The sequence below is a fragment of the Megalops cyprinoides genome, chromosome 15 (assembly GCF_013368585.1).
Source record: "Megalops cyprinoides isolate fMegCyp1 chromosome 15, fMegCyp1.pri, whole genome shotgun sequence".
Lineage (NCBI taxonomy): Eukaryota > Metazoa > Chordata > Actinopteri > Elopiformes > Megalopidae > Megalops > Megalops cyprinoides.
In genome coordinates, this window is record NC_050597.1 from 6,584,873 (window position 1) to 6,606,100 (window position 21,228).

Sequence of the window (21,228 nt, forward strand, 5' to 3'; positions counted from 1 at the left end):
GATTACGTGTGTTAATTGTTCCTTGTTTGTGTGACTGTCTGCATTATTGTTGGAGTAAACAGAGCGAGTGCCCCGCCCCACCCTATGAGGACACGCCCCTCTACACTCTGTCGTACAGCTCTATGTTCCCTCGGGGGGGTGCGCTGGTGAGCAGTTAGACCGGGTGAGTGGTGAGAGAGGGGGCCGTTCTGAGTACTGAGTCATGCTGGCATCACCCTGCCAGAACATGCCCCTCTACGCCCCGTCTCTACGCCCCGTCTCTACGCCCCGTCTCTACGCCCCGTCTCTGCGCCCCGTCTCTACGCCCCGTCTCTGCGCCCCGTCTCTGCGCCCCGTCTCTATGCCCCGTCTCTGCGCTCACCCGGGGCGTGTGCTGGCGCCGGTCAGACAGGGTGACGGTGAGCGGCAGGGCCGTTCTCAGCACTGCGTCACGCTGGCCTGCGGGCGGCTCGCCAGCGCTCCTGTAACTGCAGGAGATCAATAACAGCAGGAAGAGCCCGCAGCAGGAAGTGCTGATGCTGCAGTCTCACACTCCCTGCTGCTGAGTACGGAGCTGCCCCGAGGTGCACATGCGCGCGCACACACACACACACACACACACACACACACCCAAAACATACACACACACACACACGCACCCAAAACATACACACACACACACACACACACACACACACCCAAAACATACACACACACACACACACACCCAAAACATACACACACACACACACACACACACCCAAAACATACACACACACACACACGCACACACACACACACCCAAAACATATACACACACACACACACACGCACCCAAAACATACACACACACACACACACACACGCACCCAAAACATACACACACACACACACACACACGCACACACACACACACACGCACCCAAAACATACACACACACACACACTCAAAACATACACACACACACACACACACACCCACACACACACACGCACACCCCACGAAAACAGACATGCACACACATAGACTTGTGTCTCCAGCCTTCTGTGCAATGCCTGTGCAAATACACCCCACGTTAGTACAGTACATATTATTACAATGCACAGTATTGCAGTACATAGTATTATTTAATATTATATAATGGTATTACATAATATTACAGTGTGTACCATAGCAGTGCGTAGTATAGCGACGTGCGCTGCTTAGTATGACAGTGCCCAGTCGTTCAGTGTAGTAGTGCAGTACTACAGCGCATAGTATTGTAGTGACTTGTATTACATTGCTCAGTATTACTGTGTACAGTATTACAGTGTGCAATATTGTAGTGCGGTGTGTAGTATTATGTATACATATACAGATCAGGTGTTACTGCGAAAGCAGTTTGTGATTGTTTCACCTCAAGCAGAACCCATCAACACATAATATTTTCACAATTTCGCTGCAGGGCTGGATACACGTGAGTGCAGAATACTTCCCTAACTGGAAACATCTGAACCAGCAACGCAGAGAATTCTGAAGTCTGTTCTTTGCTGAGAGTTTTCCTGTGATTAAAAACACATGATGACCATGGACCTTGTCATGAACAAATACCTCCGAGAAACTAAAAATGTGATGAAAAACAGGAAAATTTTCCAAACCATAACCAAAATGTAATGTTTTACTTAAAGTCACAGAGGAACAGTTTCCTGTTGGCTCACCAAGACAAACTAACAGCTACATTTACGGGTTTGTTCGTTATTAAAACTTCAATACTATTACCTTGTAAATAGTTTCTGTGGTGACAGCCGCACCACTGCTGGGGTCACCCAGACTGTCTTATAGGGCACAGGAATAGAGCAGTGGACAGTTTCACAGCACATATATGTATGGCCTCATATTACAGAACTCCTGTATCTTTAGGATTCACCTGTATGAAGTAGCAGGCCCCAGTGAACAACATAAGTAACCACCTGTTGTCTGAGGCCAGGTTACATTCTGCCTTTGACTGGCAGGAAAACGGTTAGCGCCTCGATGAGGAGGACCTGCCGCCTGGAAATAATTCAGACGGTTGCGGGTTTGTTTCCTCCTGTGGCAACAGCGTGGGGGCAGGACTGTGGGCGCACTCACTGAGCGTGAGTTATGTTTGCAGTTCCGCCCCCCTAGCCCCCCCCCCCCGGCACCCCCCGCACAGACTCCAACAAAGACACCTCTGTCTCTCGAGCTGGGGGTGACATAACAGCACCCAGCAGAGAGTCAGCGGCCCTCAAACCGCACCCCTCCCCCCCTGCAGTTAAACAGTCAGTGCCGATCTCGCCGCGGGGGCAGGGAAATTGTGCCTTACGTGGAAAACGCACCTGAGAAACAGTTGAACAGAGAGCTTTTACTGTCTGGGTGGGACTTATGAACTATGAACCTATGAAATCAGCGCTGCAAATCAAGTTCTTTTGTGTCTCAACAAAGGTGCCAAGTCCATTTGTTCAGTGTGACTTGATTTTTAGAGGCAGAGTATTTTACCTCTATGGGTACAGCTAGCGTTGTTATGGCAGAGGCGATGAACAGTATGTTATGCAATGGTCACGGTCAGCAATTTCACAAATTAAAGGGCAGGCAAAGCAAATAACATTCAGAAATTTAAAGGCGTGAGATCTCAATGGGAAACATCAGTTGTGGCACTTGCTGAGGGACAAAACTGTATTCCCAACATGAATGTTCAGGGGAATCTGAAAGAACATTTGCCAGGAGGGGGGCTACATTCTTTAAATCTCAGTACTGTACTGTTTGTGCCTTTCACTACATTGGAAGAACAAGTCATGGAGGTAAACCTAAAATATGCATTCCTTGGCGTGTAGGTACTGTGCTGTACCAGACAGGAAAACATTCACTTTAACAGCCTCCAGGACCTGCCAGGGTGGTGTTTTTGCCCTGAGGGCTGATTAATTTGTGAGCAGGCGTGACATAGTTACTCTGTGCACTGGCTGAGCTGCAATGGGGCCCATGTTATGTAATATCAGGTTCCTCTCTGGGAATTCTGACTCAAGGGCTCCCCCTGGTGGCTGTCCTCCTACACGAAGACGTGCTCCATCAGCTTGGCGCTCTCGATGCCGGGAGAGAGCCGCACGGTTCCATGGAGAGACATCAGGGCGGCGTCGATGTCCCGGGCCAGCTCAGGCCGTCCCATCAGCCCGCAACGACCCGCGATCTCGCTCCACCCCTCGACCGTGCACCCCTCATCTTCCAGGATGGTGCTCTCCAGGGTACCTGAGGCCAGAGAGACCGGACACGCAAGGGGTCACTCAGCTGAGCTCATCATCCCAGTGGAGTGGAACTCAGAATGGGACATTACAGCACACACCCACACTGCACCTTCAGAGCAGACTGAAGCAGGACTCTACCTCCACAGCTGAGGAAGAAACTGCCTGCTGGAGTTACTCATTCCAATATCAGTCAGTGAAGTCACATCACCTATTAGAACAGGTCTACAATGCAAACGAAACATTACTCACAGTCTGTTCCAGGCCTTAGTGTATCAGAATATTAAATACTGCATCACATTATACATTTGCTTAACAAATACACCTCTCCATCATGATGCACTCACATGTCCCCTGTTTCTACACCTGATCCACGCAGGTAGGCCCCTGTTTCTACACCTGATCCACTCAGGTAGGCCCCTGTTTCTACACCTGATCCACTCAGGTAGGCCCCTGTTTCTACACCTGATCCACTCAGGTAGGCCCCTGTTTCTACACCTGATCCACGCAGGTAGGCCCCTGTTTCTACACCTGATCCACTCAGGTAGGCCCCTGTTTCTACACCTGATCCACTCAGGTAGGCCCCTGTTTCTACACCTGATCCACGCAGGTAGGCCCCTGTTTCTACACCTGATCCACGCAGGTAGGCCCCTGTTTCTACACCTGATCCACGCAGGTAGCCTGTTTCTACACCTGATCCACTCAGGTAGGCCCCTGTTTCTACACCTGATCCACGCAGGTAGGCCCCTGTTTATACCCCTGATCCACTCAGGTAGGCCCCTGTTTCTACACCTGATCCACGCAGGTAGGCCCCTGTTTCTACACCTGATCCACGCAGGTAGTCCCCTGTTTCTACACCTGATCCACGCAGGTAGCCTGTTTCTACACCTGATCCACGCAGGTAGGCCCCTGTTTCTACACCTGATCCACGCAGGTAGGCCCCTGTTTCTACACCTGATCCATGCAGGTAGCCTGTTTCTACACCTGATCCATGCAGGTAGGCCCGTGTTTCTACACCTGATCCACGCAGGTAGCCTGTTTCTACACCTGATCCACGCAGGTAGCCTGTTTCTACACCTGATCCACGCAGGTAGGCCCCTGTTTCTACACCTGATCCATGCAGGTAGGCCACTGTTTCTACACCTGATCCATGCAGGTAGCCTGTTTCTACACCTGATCCATGCAGGTAGGCCCGTGTTTCTACACCTGATCCATGCAGGTAGCCTGTTTCTACACCTGATCCACGCAGGTAGGCCCCTGTTTCTACACCTGATCCACGCAGGTAGGCCCCTGTTTCTACACCTGATCCACGCAGGTAGGCCCCTGTTTCTACACCTGATCCATGCAGGTAGCCTGTTTCTACACCTGATCCATGCAGGTAGGCCCGTGTTTCTACACCTGATCCACGCAGGTAGCCTGTTTCTACACCTGATCCACGCAGGTAGCCTGTTTCTACACCTGATCCACGCAGGTAGGCCCCTGTTTCTACACCTGATCCACGCAGGTAGCCTGTTTCTACACCTGATCCACGGAGGTAGGCCCCTGTTTCTACACCTGATCCACGCAGGTAGGCCCCTGTTTCTACACCTGATCCACGCAGGTAGGCCCCTGTTTCTACACCTGATCCACGCAGGTAGGCCCCTGCTTCTCGTCCTCCCCTCCTGTGGGCACCTGATGCAGGCGAGACTGGCCGGTCCGCTCACCGCACGCCTGAAGGCTCTCCAGGAGCTGGAAGGCCAGGGCCTGGTTCTCCGTGTCCATGAGGGCGTGGACGGTGAAGCCCAAAGACAGGCCGGGGCGGTTCCGGTGCTCCTGGGTCAGGGCCCGGAGGAGGCCCGGGCTGGGGCAGCTCTTCAGCACATACAGACAGTCATCTGCACACAGGGAGAGAGCCGGGTCAGAACCAGTAGCATTACTTCTGCATGAGTGCCACAGAACGTTGTCTGCTTAACACTCCCACAATACTGTCAACTTTTTTACACAGTTCACAGTACTGGGGTGGCAGTGTAGCACAGTGGTAGGGAGCAGGGCTTGTAACTGAAAGGTTGCTGGTTCAGTTCCCTGTTAGAGTACTGCTGCTGTATCCTTGGGCAAGGTACTTAACTAAGAATTGCCTCAGTAAATATCTATCTGTATAAAGACATATAAAGACATATAAAATTGTGACCTGTGTAAGTCACTCTGCATAAGAACACCTCTTGTTTTTTACACAGTCCACAATACTTTTACAGTTTACAGAACTGTCAATGTTTTAACAAAGTTGACAGCAGTCAACTTTTTAAAATTCTCCAAACTGCTTCATGTAAAAATTTTATTATAATAACGATTTTCCATTTTTATGATGCATCTTTTAGTGACACTGCTTGCTGCTGCCTCTGTGAGCTGTTCCCATGCATGGCTGTGAGCACTAGCCTATGGAATCCCCTCTCTGGCTGTGAAACCCAGCAGAAGCACTGACGCTGTAAACAAACTCCGCGCCGCTTGGCGGTCGGCCAGCTGTTTACTGTGGGTGAGGGAGCAGTGGGCAGCTGCCAGGTCTGATATCATACATCCTGCGGGCGGCGCAGTGGCGTGAGGGAGATAAAGACCCCGCAGGCAGGGCTGCCGCGGCCCGCGCCAGCCACGTCTCCCTGGAGCCTGTAAACAGTGCACTTAAAGAGCCACTTTGCTGGCCGTTCGCTTGGATGGGCGCTGGTGGGCGATTGACTGGAGGAGCAACACAAGTGCAATGATTATGGCAACGGAGCTGCACATCATTGATAACCGCAGATGGGCTGTTTACTTGAATGATGAGAAAAACCAGCCAACACATCTACCAACCTCTGCCTGCTACTGGCTTAGTGGAATGATGCCCTTTGGTACATGATGGTTACGTGTGTGTGTGCGCGTGAGTGTGTCTGTGTTTTAGTGTGTGAATGCATGTGAGTGTGTGAGTGTGTATGTGTGAGTGAGTGTGAGTGTGTTTGTGTGTGAGTATGTGAGTGTGTATGTGTGTATGTGTGTGTATCCCTCCCCTCTCCTCACCCACGCTGAGAGCCTCGCTCTGGTGGAGGAGCTCCACAGCAGTGCTGATCATTCCCCTCCTGCACATGCAGACCGCTGCCTTCCTGTGGAGGCCGCAGCTGCTGAACACCACCTGAGCCAGCGCTAAACAGGTGTCCCCGTCCCGCGCCTCTCTGCCCCCGTGCGCACTGATCACATCCCCCAGGGCCTCTGAGAACTCCAGCCTGCATCCAGGGGAGAGGTACAGAGAGCAGACACTACGGCCACACGGATCCAGCAAAAAACAGCCCTCTTTATGAGCCAACAGGAAACTGGAAGCCTATTAGAAACTACATTGACCATGAGCCTTTGCAGCGACCAAGTACTACTGTATGAGCAATTACTCTATGGTCTGGCTCTCACCTGTGCTGAGTGATCCAGTGAGTGACCAGCTCTACACAGTCATGCTTCAGGGCCCATCTGACCCCTTCCACAGCCAGGCCTGCCCCTGGAAGCTGTTTCCCAGCATGCACTGTGTCCATCAGGGCCTGGAAATAGAGCAGGGGCAACGGCAAGGCCAGCTCCCCTTCCTGCAGGCTAATGGCTGAGACAGACACACTGTCAGTCCTGAGACTCTCTCCCCAGGTCTCCATAGCAACACTTCTTTTGGAGTGTCCAAACAGTACCAAGCAATCTTAGACTAACTGCAGGCTTATTTTTAGATTTACTGAATGAAACAGGTTGTTATTGGCTGACTTATTTAATTTATTCTAGAGAATTTGGAAAATAAAACTGATATAAGACAACAACTGATCAATTTAATACGGCTACAATGTACCCTTTGAATAACAGAGCTCTTAGCGGTGTTTTAGTCTGCAAAGAAGTCTGATTATCTGTCTATTTACTCATTAATCCCTATACTGATTATTTATTTTGGCAGTGCGTTTTCTTTGTCTTTGTGGAAACATTGCAAGCCTGTTTCAGCTCGGTGTTTGGCCTCACGGAGCAGAGGAGAGGAGGCTGTGAGGAGGGTGATGGCTAGTAACCAGTGACACCTGCGGACGTGGGGACACACCTTTGAACCTGTCCATGGTCGCCGTGTCCCTCAGCACTCCGTAAGGGCTTCTAGCGGCATGCAGGGTGGCTGCCTCGTACTGCCCGCCTTCAAGCAGCTCCGTGAACCTGACGGAGATCCGGAGCACAGCGTTAGCTGTGCCAGCCGAGTTAGCTACACGCATCACCCAGGGCATCGCTAACCACCTCGCACCAAAGCTCCCTCTACTGCGACTCTGCTGCATACCTATCGACGTAATCCGACACAAGTTTGGACTCTTTCGCTTTGGCAGGATCATCCTCCTCGAATTCCGGGGCGCTGGAGCAGTCCTCGTCACACTCGCACACTGCGACAGAGCGGACGTTATGAGCCATGCTCACCTCTTGTGCCATCATTAAAACATTAAAACCAGCGGCAGATTTTGTAACAAACACTGTAACCGAATCAGATGTAAATGCTAATCCTTCCACAGTGCCACAGGCTAGTGTATAGAACAGGAGCTGACCCACCCGAATAATGTTCATTAAGTACATGACATGATACACTGATCGCTGCGACATAAGGGCACATTGGGGTACACTGTGTAACCTCTCATATGAATGGGCTGCATGTACCTCTGAGATCTGAAATGTGCTCCAGGGCTGGGGAGAGGACTTCCATCAGAGGGACATCTCTGCCGGACTTTTCCCAGGAGCTTAAGGTGTCGTGGAGGTATTTCAACTGTTTGTACCTGGGCAGAATTTAACGCAGTTCACAATTCATGCTAAACTATACACAGCCCATGCAACAGTCAAATGTAACACTGCTCTGTTTCTGACCAACAATTTATTGTATTCATAAGGAAATCTACAACTACTAACTATAAAAAGGTTTGCCACTAGAGGGCGCCAGAGAAACACAGCACTACAGCGATGAAAGCCATGACAGACTCCCACCTCTGCTGGAGTCTCTGGTTCTCCATGGCAACCTTATCCCTATGGTCCAGCACTCTCCTCAATCTGCTGTCCAGGTCCACCTTCACCTGTTTGCACAGGTAATGGCTTTCCTTTTTGTTCTGCAGGTCTGCACGCCTCCGCTCCAGACGCTCCAGGTGAACGTCGAGGGCTTCCGGGTTCAGTGACTCTTCTAACGTCAGGCCTGGTGAACACAGTCTAGTGAAGATCACGTTCATCCTTCACTGTCAACAGCAATTCATGAGGAATGTTAATGGCATAAATTCACAGCATCAATTACAGCAAAAATAACAATGTTCATAAATTTAACACTTATATGTATCATGACAAATTGCCATTTCACAAGGTAATAACCCCTCAAAATTAGATATACTTTATTTGATTGGTTATAGCCATAGTTAAATGAAGTTGTAACTAAATGACAAAATTTTGCTTGGTTAGAGAGATTTGTTTCAAAGATGGTTTATACTTTAGTGAAATACTTCTCAGTGAAACGTTCTCAAACTGAATTTAGTTTGAGCTGCTTAAGTGTGAGGTCCTGACATTTACTGGCAATGGTGCAATGGTGGAGTATTTCAGCCTGCTGCTGGCCCAGAGAACGATGTTTCTGTTTGCTCCTGCCTACTATTGGCCTGGTAGGCGATGGCTCTGAATATTTCTGCTTGCTACTGGCCCCAAGAGTGATGGTTTTGTGTGTTTCTGCCTGATACTGCCCCAATAGGCTGTGGCCCTGTGTGTTCCTGCCTGATACTGGCCCAATAAGGAAGTGTTTCTGTGTGTTCTTGCCTGGTATTGGCCCAGAGGGCCTTGGTTCTGTGTTGAATTCAGACTCTGGCTGTTGTGTTGGCCCCCCTTCTCTTCGTGACTCCTGCAGATTAATCAGCTCTGCCTGGAGCTTGGCTGTGTTCTGTTGGATGATCTGAATCCTGTGAGAGCAGGTGAGGGTGATTTCTTCACAAGGACACACTACAACCTGAAGTGCTAAGGTGTAGTGTATGTACATTACATGACATCATTTAATCAATAATCAGTTAACAAGGCTTCAATACAGCTCATCTTAACAATGAGTTAGTGATAAAAAAAAATACAAAAGAAACAATACATTAGTGTAATGTGAGACCTGAAACAGACATCATTAGTCTGAGAAATAGACCCTTACAGATGACTGTGGCAATGCAGAAGAAGGACACAATGTCTGACATTGGCTTTGACCACACTAAGTACTGTACTATGTATCTGGGGACTGCAATATGTATATGAGGTGCATATAGGTATGTATGTATGCATATAGGTATGCACTGACCTGAGCTGACCTGCCACACATTTGGACCTACCACATACTCGTCCTCATGTAACCATGCTGAGGAGTACACAGGCTGCGTGTCAAGGAAACAGACATTTAGGGACAGGTTTTATAGGCCAAAATGAGCATTCATGCTTTAGTCTCAGGACTGAAGCCCACTGCTTGGGTAAATGGTTCAACAGCCCAATCAGGAAGGTCAGTCCCCTGTGAGAATTTAATTCTGCTTCCACCAGAGCCCCCGAGTGGCGTCTTCCATTGTTACATGTCCGTTATTCAGGTTGCACGGTTAAAACATTATCTGGTAGTGGCTGACGTGTATAATGACCTCATACCTCTCCTGCAGCTGGGCAGCTCTCCTCTGATAGTTCATTAGCGAGATGGGCGCAGTGAGCGCGGCTCTCTGCTTCCTGTGAGTGACACCCGCTTCCTGCACACTTCTTTTTGCAGCCCTAATGGTGTCATCATACTCTCTCTTGATGGCAGCGAGGACCTTTCCGTAGGCTGTGGCATGCTCAATCACCTGAAAATACGAGCATTTAGACTCACAAAATTCACAGACAAGGGTCTTGTGCTCAGATGGAAAACAGTGCTTACAGTCATTCCTCATGTGTATGCCTACATGTAAAACCTGACTGGGCAATATAAAATTAGAGGAATTACTATAGCGGTTTGCATAGTTTGTTTCTAAATGGTTAATACACATGCTCTCATCATTCAGTTTTTATTTCCTTAAAAGATGCCCATATCCAGGGCAGATTAACTGTCATGTCCATCCGTTTATACAGATGGGCATTCACTGAGACAAATCGAACTTAAGAACATTCCCAAAGACAGCAGGGCTACTTCTGGGTTTCAAACTTAACACCTTCTGGTTGCAAGTCAAGTTTCCTACAAAACAGAAAATACACTATTCAGCCATCTGCCCACCCAAAAATGTGCATGCACACACGCACACACACATTCCTATCTGGGTTTGTTTAATTACCCACCTTGTCAAATGCACAGCTGTAAATAGTGAAGCGTTGCTCGTGAGGTCCATCCTCTGGGCACCTTGAGTATTTCTTCTCATTCTGTATATACTCATCTAAAGAGCCTAAGAACTCCCTGTCACGGGCAGATAAAATAGGTGGGAGGGCTCTTGCCCCTTTGAAACAGGACTTATGGGAAATTGAGTTTTCAGTCCCAGTTGCAGCCATCTACTCAAAAACAAAAGAGTGTTGGAGTGTATCACCTAACAAAGATACAGCTTTTAATCTGCATTTGATTAGGGTTATGTCTTAAACTCAATACTTTAGCTAAATTTATCTAGGCTAAAACCAAGAATGAGAGAGTCTGTTAATTATGCATTGTGTCACCACGGTGCAAACATGATCGCTATCTGAAGCAATCTGAAGACTTAGAGGAAGACAGTATTGATTGGAATTACTGACTGACTGAGCGACACACACAGTAACTGTACTGGACATTAAAAGATAATGCATAATTTTGTTTCACTACTATCAGGAGGATACCTGTGCAAGTAAGGAACATACCAGTTCAACCGGGAAAATCAATACAAATGTTAGTATGATTGCTGTTCTGTGCAACAGCACCAAAATTACACGTGATATAACACACATACTGTATATCTATTTGCCAGCTAGTGGAATTGGATCATATTGTATCCGATCACCCTAATCATTCTTGTTCTCATTAACTCATTAATTAATGGCTACACGATAAAACTGTTTAGCGGTTTAAATGTCCATATGGTCAAACAGTATGAACGTAATAAGAAATTACAATATACCTCAGGCGGTACTTTACAGCCGATATCAGCCATGCCTCAAGTGAAACACGTTTGTTTACGGTGGTAACCAGGAAGGTTACTAAGGAAATTACGACAAAGTAGTTAAACTGTACACCAATAACTGTATTAAAGCTTTGTTTCTACAAGTTAGAGAAAATAACACTATGTAATTATACGAAATTATATCTGAACAAAACGTTCAAAAAATATTCAGAAACGTTTCAATTGTTGAGTCATTTAACTATTTTATACAGGCATTTGTTTAGGACGCCTACTCCCTGCTCCGGCTGTGAGAAAACCCCGTCGCACGCGTTGCAAGCCCTCTTCTCACGATCCGCCATTAGCAGGAGGCTTGTGGTGAGTTAGAGCTCCAGCTTTACATAAATAAATATTAAGATTAAATACATATTTTGGATGTATCCACCGTCGTAAACGAAATTCAAAGTCCATTCTTTCCCTTGTGCAGGTGGATTCGATTCCAAAATGCAGATTTTCGTGAAAACCCTTACGGGGAAGACTATAACCCTTGAGGTGGGTGCTCCGGCCGGTTTGCAGTGGCTAGGCTTTAGCTGGCTGCTACTAGAGTTCTGTGGCGCTTCACCCCCGTGCTCGCCAACATCGATCATTTCCAACTGTATTAAAACAACTTACACAATTGTGTACATATGATTAAAATAACACCAGCATAGTAATATCACAGACGTATTTTGATTGCGCCAGCCTCCTACATATTATTGGGAAGGAAAGCACTGTTGCACACGTGTGTCTGGCTATATCGTAGCCTAATAGCTAGTTAATGGCTAAAAGATGTATTGGGCCGAGTTGGAAAGCGTGTAGGTTTCTATTCAGTAACATAAACGTTGTTCTATAAAAGTAGATGTAAATGTGTGTTTAGTGTGAAAGTAGGGATCTCCGTCTAGATGTCATCCTGTTTAGCTAGCGAGATGCTCGTAGTGTCATTCGTAGTCAGTTATAAGGCAGGCTTACCATTTTGAATACCCAGTCTTACGTGTATATGTGCAAAACCGCGCGTATATGGTAGCTCGCTAAGTAGCTTTGTATTTTATGACAGTTGCTAGCTAGCGGCACATTTTAATTAACAGCTAATTCTCACAGCTAGAATATCGGAGCTTGGCAAATCTGGCATGTCCGATTTCTGCAACGCGTGGGACATGGGTAGCAAGTTAGCTAGCTATTTTTGACAGGAAGAAAAGTGTTTTTATATTTGAGGACTTTACCGTAGAATTTACATAGTCTTCTGTACCGAACAGGTTGAACCTTCCGATACCATCGAAAATGTCAAGGCTAAGATCCAAGACAAAGAAGGTGAGTGTTTTTCTTAGCACATTTTGTTAGGGCAGCTCCAGATTCCTCTGTTAGATACTTAAGTTTAATGAACGCTTCTTACAGATTAGTACTGTATGGGACCTGCTCTTGCTAAGTGTACTGAGCTGAGGTCTTACCTGAATTCCTCCCTTCCAGGTATCCCTCCTGATCAGCAGAGGCTGATCTTCGCTGGTAAGCAGCTGGAAGATGGCCGCACTCTGTCTGACTACAACATTCAGAAGGTCAGTGGCTGTAGACTGCAACACTGATGTGTTCTGTCAGTTCTTTTTGTCCGTCTCTGCAGTGGATGGTTAATTAACAAGAGGGGTAGCAATAGAGGAAACCTTGGTGTGATTTGCAAAGAATATTGTGATGCATCCACTGGTTACTAATCAATTCTTAAAGTTAATGTAGAAAAACTGCTGTAAGCACCGTGGAAACTCCTGTACGCATATAAGTCATTGAATTGCTGAGAGACTTTGGGTAGTGTGTGATGGTAGACATCCACTGTCAAGCCCCTATCTGACCTGAGCCAATTCTCTGCCTGCAGGAGTCCACACTGCACCTGGTGCTGAGGCTGCGTGGTGGTGCCAAGAAGAGGAAGAAGAAGTCCTACACCACACCCAAGAAGAACAAGCACAAGAGAAAGAAGGTCAAGCTTGCTGTGCTCAAGTACTACAAGGTAAGGGCCTGGTCAAAATGAGCAGTCTGGGGATGTTGGGGACCTCATGTCAGTCATCTCTTATTCTGCTTTAAAGTTGGGATCAGCATGAAGTGAAGTTGCAGTTGCTTGTTATGCCAAGGGACTGATCCTAATTTTATCTTTGGGAATAGAAAAAGCATAAGTTTGCCAAGACTGCAGAAGCATAATGTTTTAAGAGTACAGCATCTCTTACAGGCTGTGTCTGCGAGTCATTTCAGATCTTTGCCAGTATTAATTCATTGAAGCAGTGCTCAGTTTAAGGGTGCAAGTAATGGGAATGTTAAACCTGTAGTGTCCTGGGGAACTCAGCCTACACGCTGCATGTTTTTACATTAGGGTGTTTGGTGAGCTCTGTAAGTGTAACTGATGAGTAATTGATATTGAAGTGTTCTGATGGACTGTACTCGCCACTTTTCGGGTTCGCCCAGGTCGACGAAAACGGCAAGATCCACCGCCTTCGCCGCGAGTGCCCTGCGGACGAGTGTGGTGCCGGTGTGTTCATGGCCAGCCACTTCGACAGGCACTACTGCGGAAAGTGCTGCCTCACTTACTGCTTCAACAAGCCTGAGGACAAGTGAGAGGATGGACTGGACCTAATAAAGCCTTCACCACCCATTCCCTGTGCCGTGCCTCTTTATTTAACACTGTATAGTCATCAGGAACACATTGCATAATTCAGTCACATCTGAAGCTGTCAGGGCTGTGCACTCCTGGTTTTTTACCATCTTATTCATTTATACAGCTGGATATTTGCTGAGGCAATTCTGAGTAAAGTACCTTGCCCAAGGGTACAGCAGCAGAGCCCCCTGTGGGGAACTGAACCTGCAACCTTTCAGTTACGAGTCCTGCTCCGTTAATTTTCTTTCTCCAGCTGCAATTGTAAGTGGTGGAAAGAGATGGAAACCTGGTGGATGTTCGCACTTCAGGACAGGAGTTATGAAGGTTTGTTCTGCAGATTTAAAATGAGTATTATTCAGTGGAGGTATGAGAGATTGTCTCACACTTCCTATACTTGTATACAGCATTGGTCCTGATTCTATGAATGTTCTGGCTTAACTGGCCTTAATATATTTATATGACATTCTTGATCATGCAACAGTTCCAGCAGCATTGTACTTGTAGAGATGTAGTTAAGCAGTCCGAACTGCTGATCGAGAGTAAAAACACGAATCAAAAGCTGAAGTTAAACGAAAAGGCTTTTGGAACACAAAGTGCCATCCTTATTCCCACCTCACAGAACACAATCGGGTACATAGGTTAAGGAAAACTTTGTTGGCCTTGTGTACAGATTGCACATATACCAAGTATTTTATGGAAGGATGTTTGAAAAGAACTCTGATCCTAACTTGAAACTAAGACGGGCCATTCCTAAGGTTAGACTTTAAAGGATGACAATGTGTAGGAACATTAGCCTACTTGCTGTCTTTCTACATTGCATGTGGGGTAGAGGATACATGCCACTTACATCAAGATGTTTTTTCTAGGATTTCAGATGCTTGACTGAGGTCAAGCTAGGGTTGCATAGTAAAGTTCTTCCTTTTTATGTGGCAAATTGGCTGTGTTACTTTCTGAACTCATGATTATATGTCAATGATAATGTAGTGTGAGACTCTGGACTTAGATTAAAATTGTACTGTTTTATTACCAAAATTTTGACTCCACGTGGGGTTGAAAATACGATGGTTGTACAGATATTTTGAAGCGTGTCACTCCGCGCATGCGCATGCATGCTCTAAAAGATTGGCCTAGTTTTTCAGCCATCTTGGTGGGGTTGTGTTGCGTCAGCGTATCACAACTGTCCTCTGCTGTAACGCCTGCGAAGCGTGTGGCACTGGCTTGGAACTGCTTGTACAACCAGGAAATAGGATTCAAGGAGTTACAGTGTTACATCGTTTGCACATATTAAATTATTTTAGTTCTTTCAGTTTACAATGGCGTCATCAGAGCTTCGGAAAGAACTGGAAGAGTACCTGAAAAGTCTTAATATTGAGACGGTCTGCGTGGACCATCCAGAGGTAAAACTGGAGTAATGAAAAACGATCTACGGCCAACTAACCACGAAATATGCTGTGCATTAACAACACGTACATTTTTGTATTTTATTGTTAATGCCGTGTCTTGTTTGCTAGTTTGCTTGGAAGCTATCTGAAGTATGTAGCTAACGAGCGTGTAGCGTGGCAAGGCTGCGGATGAATGGAACGTATTGGTGTTATAACTGCGGCGATCACCAGAGGTCGCAAGATGTTCAAAACGATAGTTTCCGTCTTGAGCGAGTAAACGAAAGTGAGGGATTATGCATATCAAGCGTTAAAAACCAAGAGACATCAATCTCCACACAGCTCAGTGGTAATATCCTTGGAACTTATACACCAAACGGGAGAAACAGATCTTTCACCCCCTTGTTGGTAGCTAAAGGTTTGCACGTGACATTAGTGCCTCTTTACTGATCCCAAAACTGTGCACTTCAGGGATACTTAAAATCCCTATTGCAAATGGTCAAATGTAGTCTTGATGCAACAATTTTTTTTTTTTTTACAGTTTACATCCTTCCTAGAAGTCACATCTGATCCTTTTATGGGGTTAATTCTATTACAAATACATTCATAAAATTGAGTGGTTTTATATATTAGATTTTTCTTCAAATAATACATAACCTTTGTTTGACTTTACAGTAAACTTTCTTGAATAAAATTAAAATGACACCACGAATATGGTAGGTACTAGTGCCACAGTGTCACAGAGCACTGATCTTAACTACATTCAACCCTATTAATGTGACTCATGTCTTAGTTTCAGCTGTCTCCAGCATACTTAGCACTGTGTAGTCACTCCAAATGCTACAACTCTGTGACTGTGAGATCACAATTTTGTCGAGTGTCTGGCGGCACTTCACAGTGGGTTTGCAAACACATAACCGATCCATTCAACAATTAAAAATTATTGAAAGGAATTTCTGAACACTTTGAATATTTACTTGTTTGAATAGAACTGCTAAAATATGATCCATTTTATAGGTGCTCACATTTCCCTCGCCATCTCTTTAAGGTGTTTACCGTTGAGGAGATGATGCCTCATGTTCAGCACCTGAGCGGGGCGGTGACCAAAAACCTCTTCCTCAAGGACAAGAAGAAGAAGGGGCTGTGGCTGGTGTCGACCCGCCACGACCGGCAGGTCAACCTGAACGACCTGGCCAAGAAGCTGGGCGTGGGCAGCGGGAACCTGCGCTTTGCGGACGAGGCGGCCATGTTGGAGAAGCTGAAGGTGGGGCAGGGCTGCGCCACGGCCCTGGCGCTCTTCTACGACAAGGAGCAGAGCGTCAGATTCGTGCTGGACAGCGACCTGGCCGACGGCGGTCACGAGTGGGTGTACTTCCACCCCATGACCAATGCCGCCACTATGGGCCTGAAGCCCCAGGACCTGCTGAGATTTTTAAAAGAGACGGGACATGATCCTGCTCTCCAGAGCTTTGATTAAAGGACCGATTCAAACCTTTGTGCCAGAAACCAGCTTTAATGGCTGATGCTAATGTCAAGAGGTTATTTTAATATATGACACTGTGCCTTCCACCTGAGACAGGGCTGCTGTCATGACACACATGGTTACAAGTAAAGTGGTGCTGGCAGGTACAAGTTTAACTTTTTCATGGTGTAAGGGTTTTGTTGACTATAAAGAGGGAGCTATACTCTATTTCATGTAACAGAAACCTCAGGCAATAATGTGCACCGTCTTTGTAAAAATATGACAGAAGAGTGAAAACGGTTTGTGTTGTTGCTGTTATGTTCCTACCTTGAGGGAACCAAGTAAACTACGTTCAATCAGACAGAGAGACGATGGTTGATTCATTCATCTTCTGCAAGGAAAAGCAGTGGTATGATGATTGGTTTGAGCCTATTTTGAGTAAATGGTAAGCATTTAGACTAGGAGGGTGCACTGCCACATTTTTTAATGTTCATGTAAGAATATTATTTCAACACTTCAGTTCCAATAACTGTATCCTCCCACTGCCATCCCACTGCCTCTGCTGCTCTCCCTCCCAGGGGAAACACATTCCTTTCCAGATGGCGATCCACTGGGTTCCAAACACGCTATCTGCCAGGTGTGAATTACCTGGGCGGTATGCAGGGTAATTACAGGACACCTTCCAGTGGGAGCATGTCCTGTTTATGTACCAAATCTGCTCAGCTTGTGTTTTTAGGTGACGTTAATATTTAGTAACACCTGCGAGATAAGTGTGAGATTATGCACGCTGAATGTTATTTCCCTGTGGAGGGATATGTCAGTTGATGGATGTTTTTATTGCTCAGCATAGGAATACACTGAATGGGCTGAATTTGTCCTTTCATTTTTTTAGATTTAGAAATATCTCAACACCACAGTGCAGCCTCTCCACTAAGGTTGTACTTAACTGAAAAGGTATAGCATGTTTTAGAGGGAGGAGTTGTCAAAACACCAACACAAAGTGCACTGGAAAATACTTCAGGGGACAGGAACTTCCATATAATCAAAGCATGAAGGTTACAGCAGATGTGGATATAGTGTTACTTTTATTTGGCTTGGAACCTGACAAAGGGGTAGCACCTGTCACCAGGCCAAGGCTGCTGACCCCCCATTTGGACACCATAAACAGGAAAAAGAAAGGGGGGGTGGGGGTGGGGGTGCCATGAACAGCTGACACAGAAAGGAACTGGTGAGTGGGATTGTTAGAGTCTGGGATATGACTGGTTTGTCTATGTCTGGTAAACAGCAAAGAGACAGTCTGTAAATTCTTCCAAATCTTCGTTTGGAACTTCAATTAGTTGATTGTAGCGGAAAACACTACTTATCAAGTGGGAAGTAAGCCATCTAACAGTTTAAACTGTAAATTAGTGTCTTGTACATATTAAAAGAAATGATGACGACACTGGAACTTGGCATGAACTAGGTGCATTTAAACATTTAGTATGTTTGAAATATTTGGAGCATATGAGGGCTAAAAATCCAGCATGCGAAATGTCCCAATCTGATGAGCAGGAGCTGGGTGTAACTAGTACGGTGGAGACCAGAGAAAATTAATAACGTGTATTAAAAATATGCATTTTAAAACCCTGTCACATATACACATCCTTCCAGCAGGTGTCCCTGTTGTCCACGGTTTTCATCATAACAGTGAGCTTGTGTCTTCAGCTCCCCTTTACAAATACAAAGCTCTGCCCGCAACCCATTCAGTGCACAGCGGTTCTGTGAGAACATCCCACAATGGGCACTTTCACAAACTGAAACAAAACCTCCAAAATTAGGTACAAAAGTCACATTCTTTCATTAGGAGTAGCGCATTTATGGTCTCCTAATGCTGAAGTGTGGCATTTCGTGCTTAAAACTAACCTTGGAACAGTAAAGGTCGACAAATCGTGTCATTCTCCGAAAAGGAGCTGGTTTTACCCAATACGTTACGATGGTTTGCATGAACGTTAGTCAGATATGTAGCTAATTCTACAGAAACAAAGCACCACTCAATGAGTCCATTTCCATTAAATTACAAAGTTAGCGACAAAGGTATAATGAGAAATATATATCTATCAAGGCCAGTCGTTTTTTCCTTTGCTTTTGAGCTAACTACAAAATGATAAAGCCAAATTTGCAGTTCGTGTAAAACTTAGTCAAACATACTCGCAATTCACAGAACATATTAAGTATACAGAGGGTGACCTTGTCATCCGACGGCCTTACCTAAGGGTCTTCATATATACACTGTTATTTTCGGAAGACAGGTTCATCAGTTTCGTCTCTGAGACAATCCTGGAACTAACTTCGTTTATTTATTCCTACTTCAGCAAAACTTCGTCAGTCAGTTCAGGATCATACGTTTTACTATCAATTTTACTTTTGCTTAAGGGTCAAGCTATGATGTTGGACACGTTTTAAGACCCACAAACTTTCGTTAGCCACATCAAACGCTGACTGATGTAACATAAGTACCTAGTTCATCAATGCAGGTGACCTGAAAATTTTCTTTCAAGTCTGATTTTTAGTTTAATTTTTTTTCCCCCCACCAGTCAATCAGACTTACTTTCAGCAAATCACCACATGCCCATTGACTGATAGTACAGAAAATGAACCCTACCACTTGGCAGGATGGCTCCAAGTTGTTCCACCAAACTATGCTCAGAGATAGCAGATTATCATTTGAGGTTCAGAATGGCAGGATAGTGCTTAAAGAGATGGATTGTAACCAAAGTGTTTCAGAGGTAATTGAAGAGTAACTGAAAATTTACCCATTAGCAACATATCTTTGTAAATATATATGGCTGATATATAAAAATTCAAGATAGGCAATTAGCCCAGAATCAAACAGCTAATAAATACTGTTATACAGTCAGCAGTGTGCAGGAAATGAATTGTCACAGACACAGTCAGAGGCCTTGTTCGTTTGTTCACATCAAATGGTTTTATGTAAATGCAAAAGTGGAAAAGGAAATGAGCTATACATAATCACAGTCATTCGCAGCAGGAACATGATTCGATCGACACCGCCACCTTTACTCTGGCGACCAACGCACTGTCCTTCCCAGAAGCCTCAGCTCCAGTAACGTCTCATCACACCCGAACCTCCACAGCCGTCAAAATGAGAGCAGAAAAGCACTATACAAGGACTCTCCACCCCCGGTGTTATTCCGGCATGACAGGAAAGAAAACGAGAAGTTGCATCAATGTCCATTTTGTGGAGGGGAGGAGAGTATGCCAATTGGCTCCATGCAGAATGCGGGTGACTGTTTTTCTGGCGCCCACATGCCACTGAAGTCTATGCAGAGATTACTCAATGAGAGAAGCCATTCCTTTAAAAAAATGTTTTTGCATGTATGTGCTTGTCTTTTACAGAGAGCAGTGTCACACAGAGGAGGTGTTCCAATCCTCAGGGTCGGTGATAAGCTTGGTGAGTTTTCCCAGGAGTGCGCATCGGCACAGGACGTCAGCCTGTTAGCTGTGCTCGTTAGCGGTGTGCGAGAACCACATGGCAGTGCAACTGTCTCTATGTTCACAAAGAGGAAACAACTGTCACAATATCATTCATGGAGGAAGGCGGTTTGTTTTCTCCTTGATTCAAGGAAAGACAGGAAATCTAATTGTCTCTACTGAAGAACGAATCTGATGAAGTTTTAGATTTTTTTAAAAGTTTTTTTTATATATATTATATATACATCATGATCTCACTGAAGACCCTCTCGGCAGAGCAGATACAAAAAAGCTTCAGCTCCTAAACGAGAGCTTGAAGGTCACTTTCCTTTCGGAGCAGGAGGCAGAGGGAAAAGGAGTCCACAAGAGGGGACAGAGAAAAGCAGGTTAGAAACAAGAAGCACAACCAGGAAAGACGCAAGTCAACCACACTTAAAAGCAGTGAGAGATAAAGTGGGAGAGTGAAGGGTTATAACAGGACCCTGAAGCCATGCACATACCATCCAAATACCTCCCGTCACACACCAGCAACATTTACATTTACCACCCCAATAAATACATGTAAAAAAAAAAAAAATTAAATGGGAAAACCCAGCAAGCTTCAATCAGAAAAACAGGTGGGGATGCATGTGCTTGCTTGCGGTGCCCCTGAAAAGGCGTGTGGTGTAGGTGAGTGCCCGGGCAGGAAGCATGGCGAGGCTTCATGCAGGTGGAGCGCTCCATAGATGCAGAGAGACTGTGACTCGCATTGGGGGAAAGCGCAGCCGCTGCAGCTGTGTGTGTGTGTGGGGGGGGGGGGGGGGGGGGGCACTGTGCAGACGCTGCTTGCGCAGTGTGTGCGGGATGCTGTTAGTGGGGTTACCGCTCCCCCCGCCCCGCCCCGTCCCCCTTCCTCCATCCTCATGGACTTCCTTCCTCTGTCGGCAGGGAAACTCACCACTTCAGCCCACTACTCCGGTGGCCTTGCGGGGGTGGCCA

General features: G+C 46.1%; 3 protein-coding genes across 3 annotated transcripts; 2 read left to right on the forward strand and 1 right to left on the reverse strand.

The window, feature by feature from the left end:
• Nucleotides 1–247: 247 nt before the first annotated feature.
• On the reverse strand, nt 248–10,698 carry LOC118790282 (clathrin heavy chain linker domain-containing protein 1-like). Its single transcript, XM_036547186.1, has 12 exons — nt 10,492–10,698; nt 9,835–10,022; nt 8,986–9,125; nt 8,182–8,383; nt 7,861–7,976; nt 7,493–7,592; nt 7,268–7,374; nt 6,616–6,796; nt 6,235–6,437; nt 4,902–5,084; nt 3,025–3,217; nt 248–467 (listed from the first exon to the last, which is right to left on the reverse strand). Exons 1-12 carry the CDS (start codon nt 10,696–10,698, stop codon nt 248–250), a joined length of 2,040 nt encoding a protein of 679 aa, XP_036403079.1.
• Nucleotides 10,699–11,611: 913 nt separating this feature from the next.
• On the forward strand, nt 11,612–13,936 carry LOC118789935 (ubiquitin-40S ribosomal protein S27a). Its single transcript, XM_036546679.1, has 6 exons — nt 11,612–11,648; nt 11,758–11,822; nt 12,563–12,617; nt 12,774–12,859; nt 13,168–13,299; nt 13,749–13,936. The coding sequence occupies exons 2-6, from the start codon at nt 11,775–11,777 to the stop codon at nt 13,896–13,898; spliced, it is 471 nt and encodes a 156-aa protein (XP_036402572.1). The 5' UTR covers nt 11,612–11,648; nt 11,758–11,774; the 3' UTR covers nt 13,899–13,936.
• A 1,249-nt stretch (nt 13,937–15,185) lies between these two features.
• Nucleotides 15,186–17,068, forward strand: zgc:64201 (prolyl-tRNA synthetase associated domain-containing protein 1). Its single transcript, XM_036547446.1, has 2 exons — nt 15,186–15,335; nt 16,366–17,068. Exons 1-2 carry the CDS (start codon nt 15,252–15,254, stop codon nt 16,792–16,794), a joined length of 513 nt encoding a protein of 170 aa, XP_036403339.1. The 5' UTR covers nt 15,186–15,251; the 3' UTR covers nt 16,795–17,068.
• Nucleotides 17,069–21,228: the final 4,160 nt, after the last annotated feature.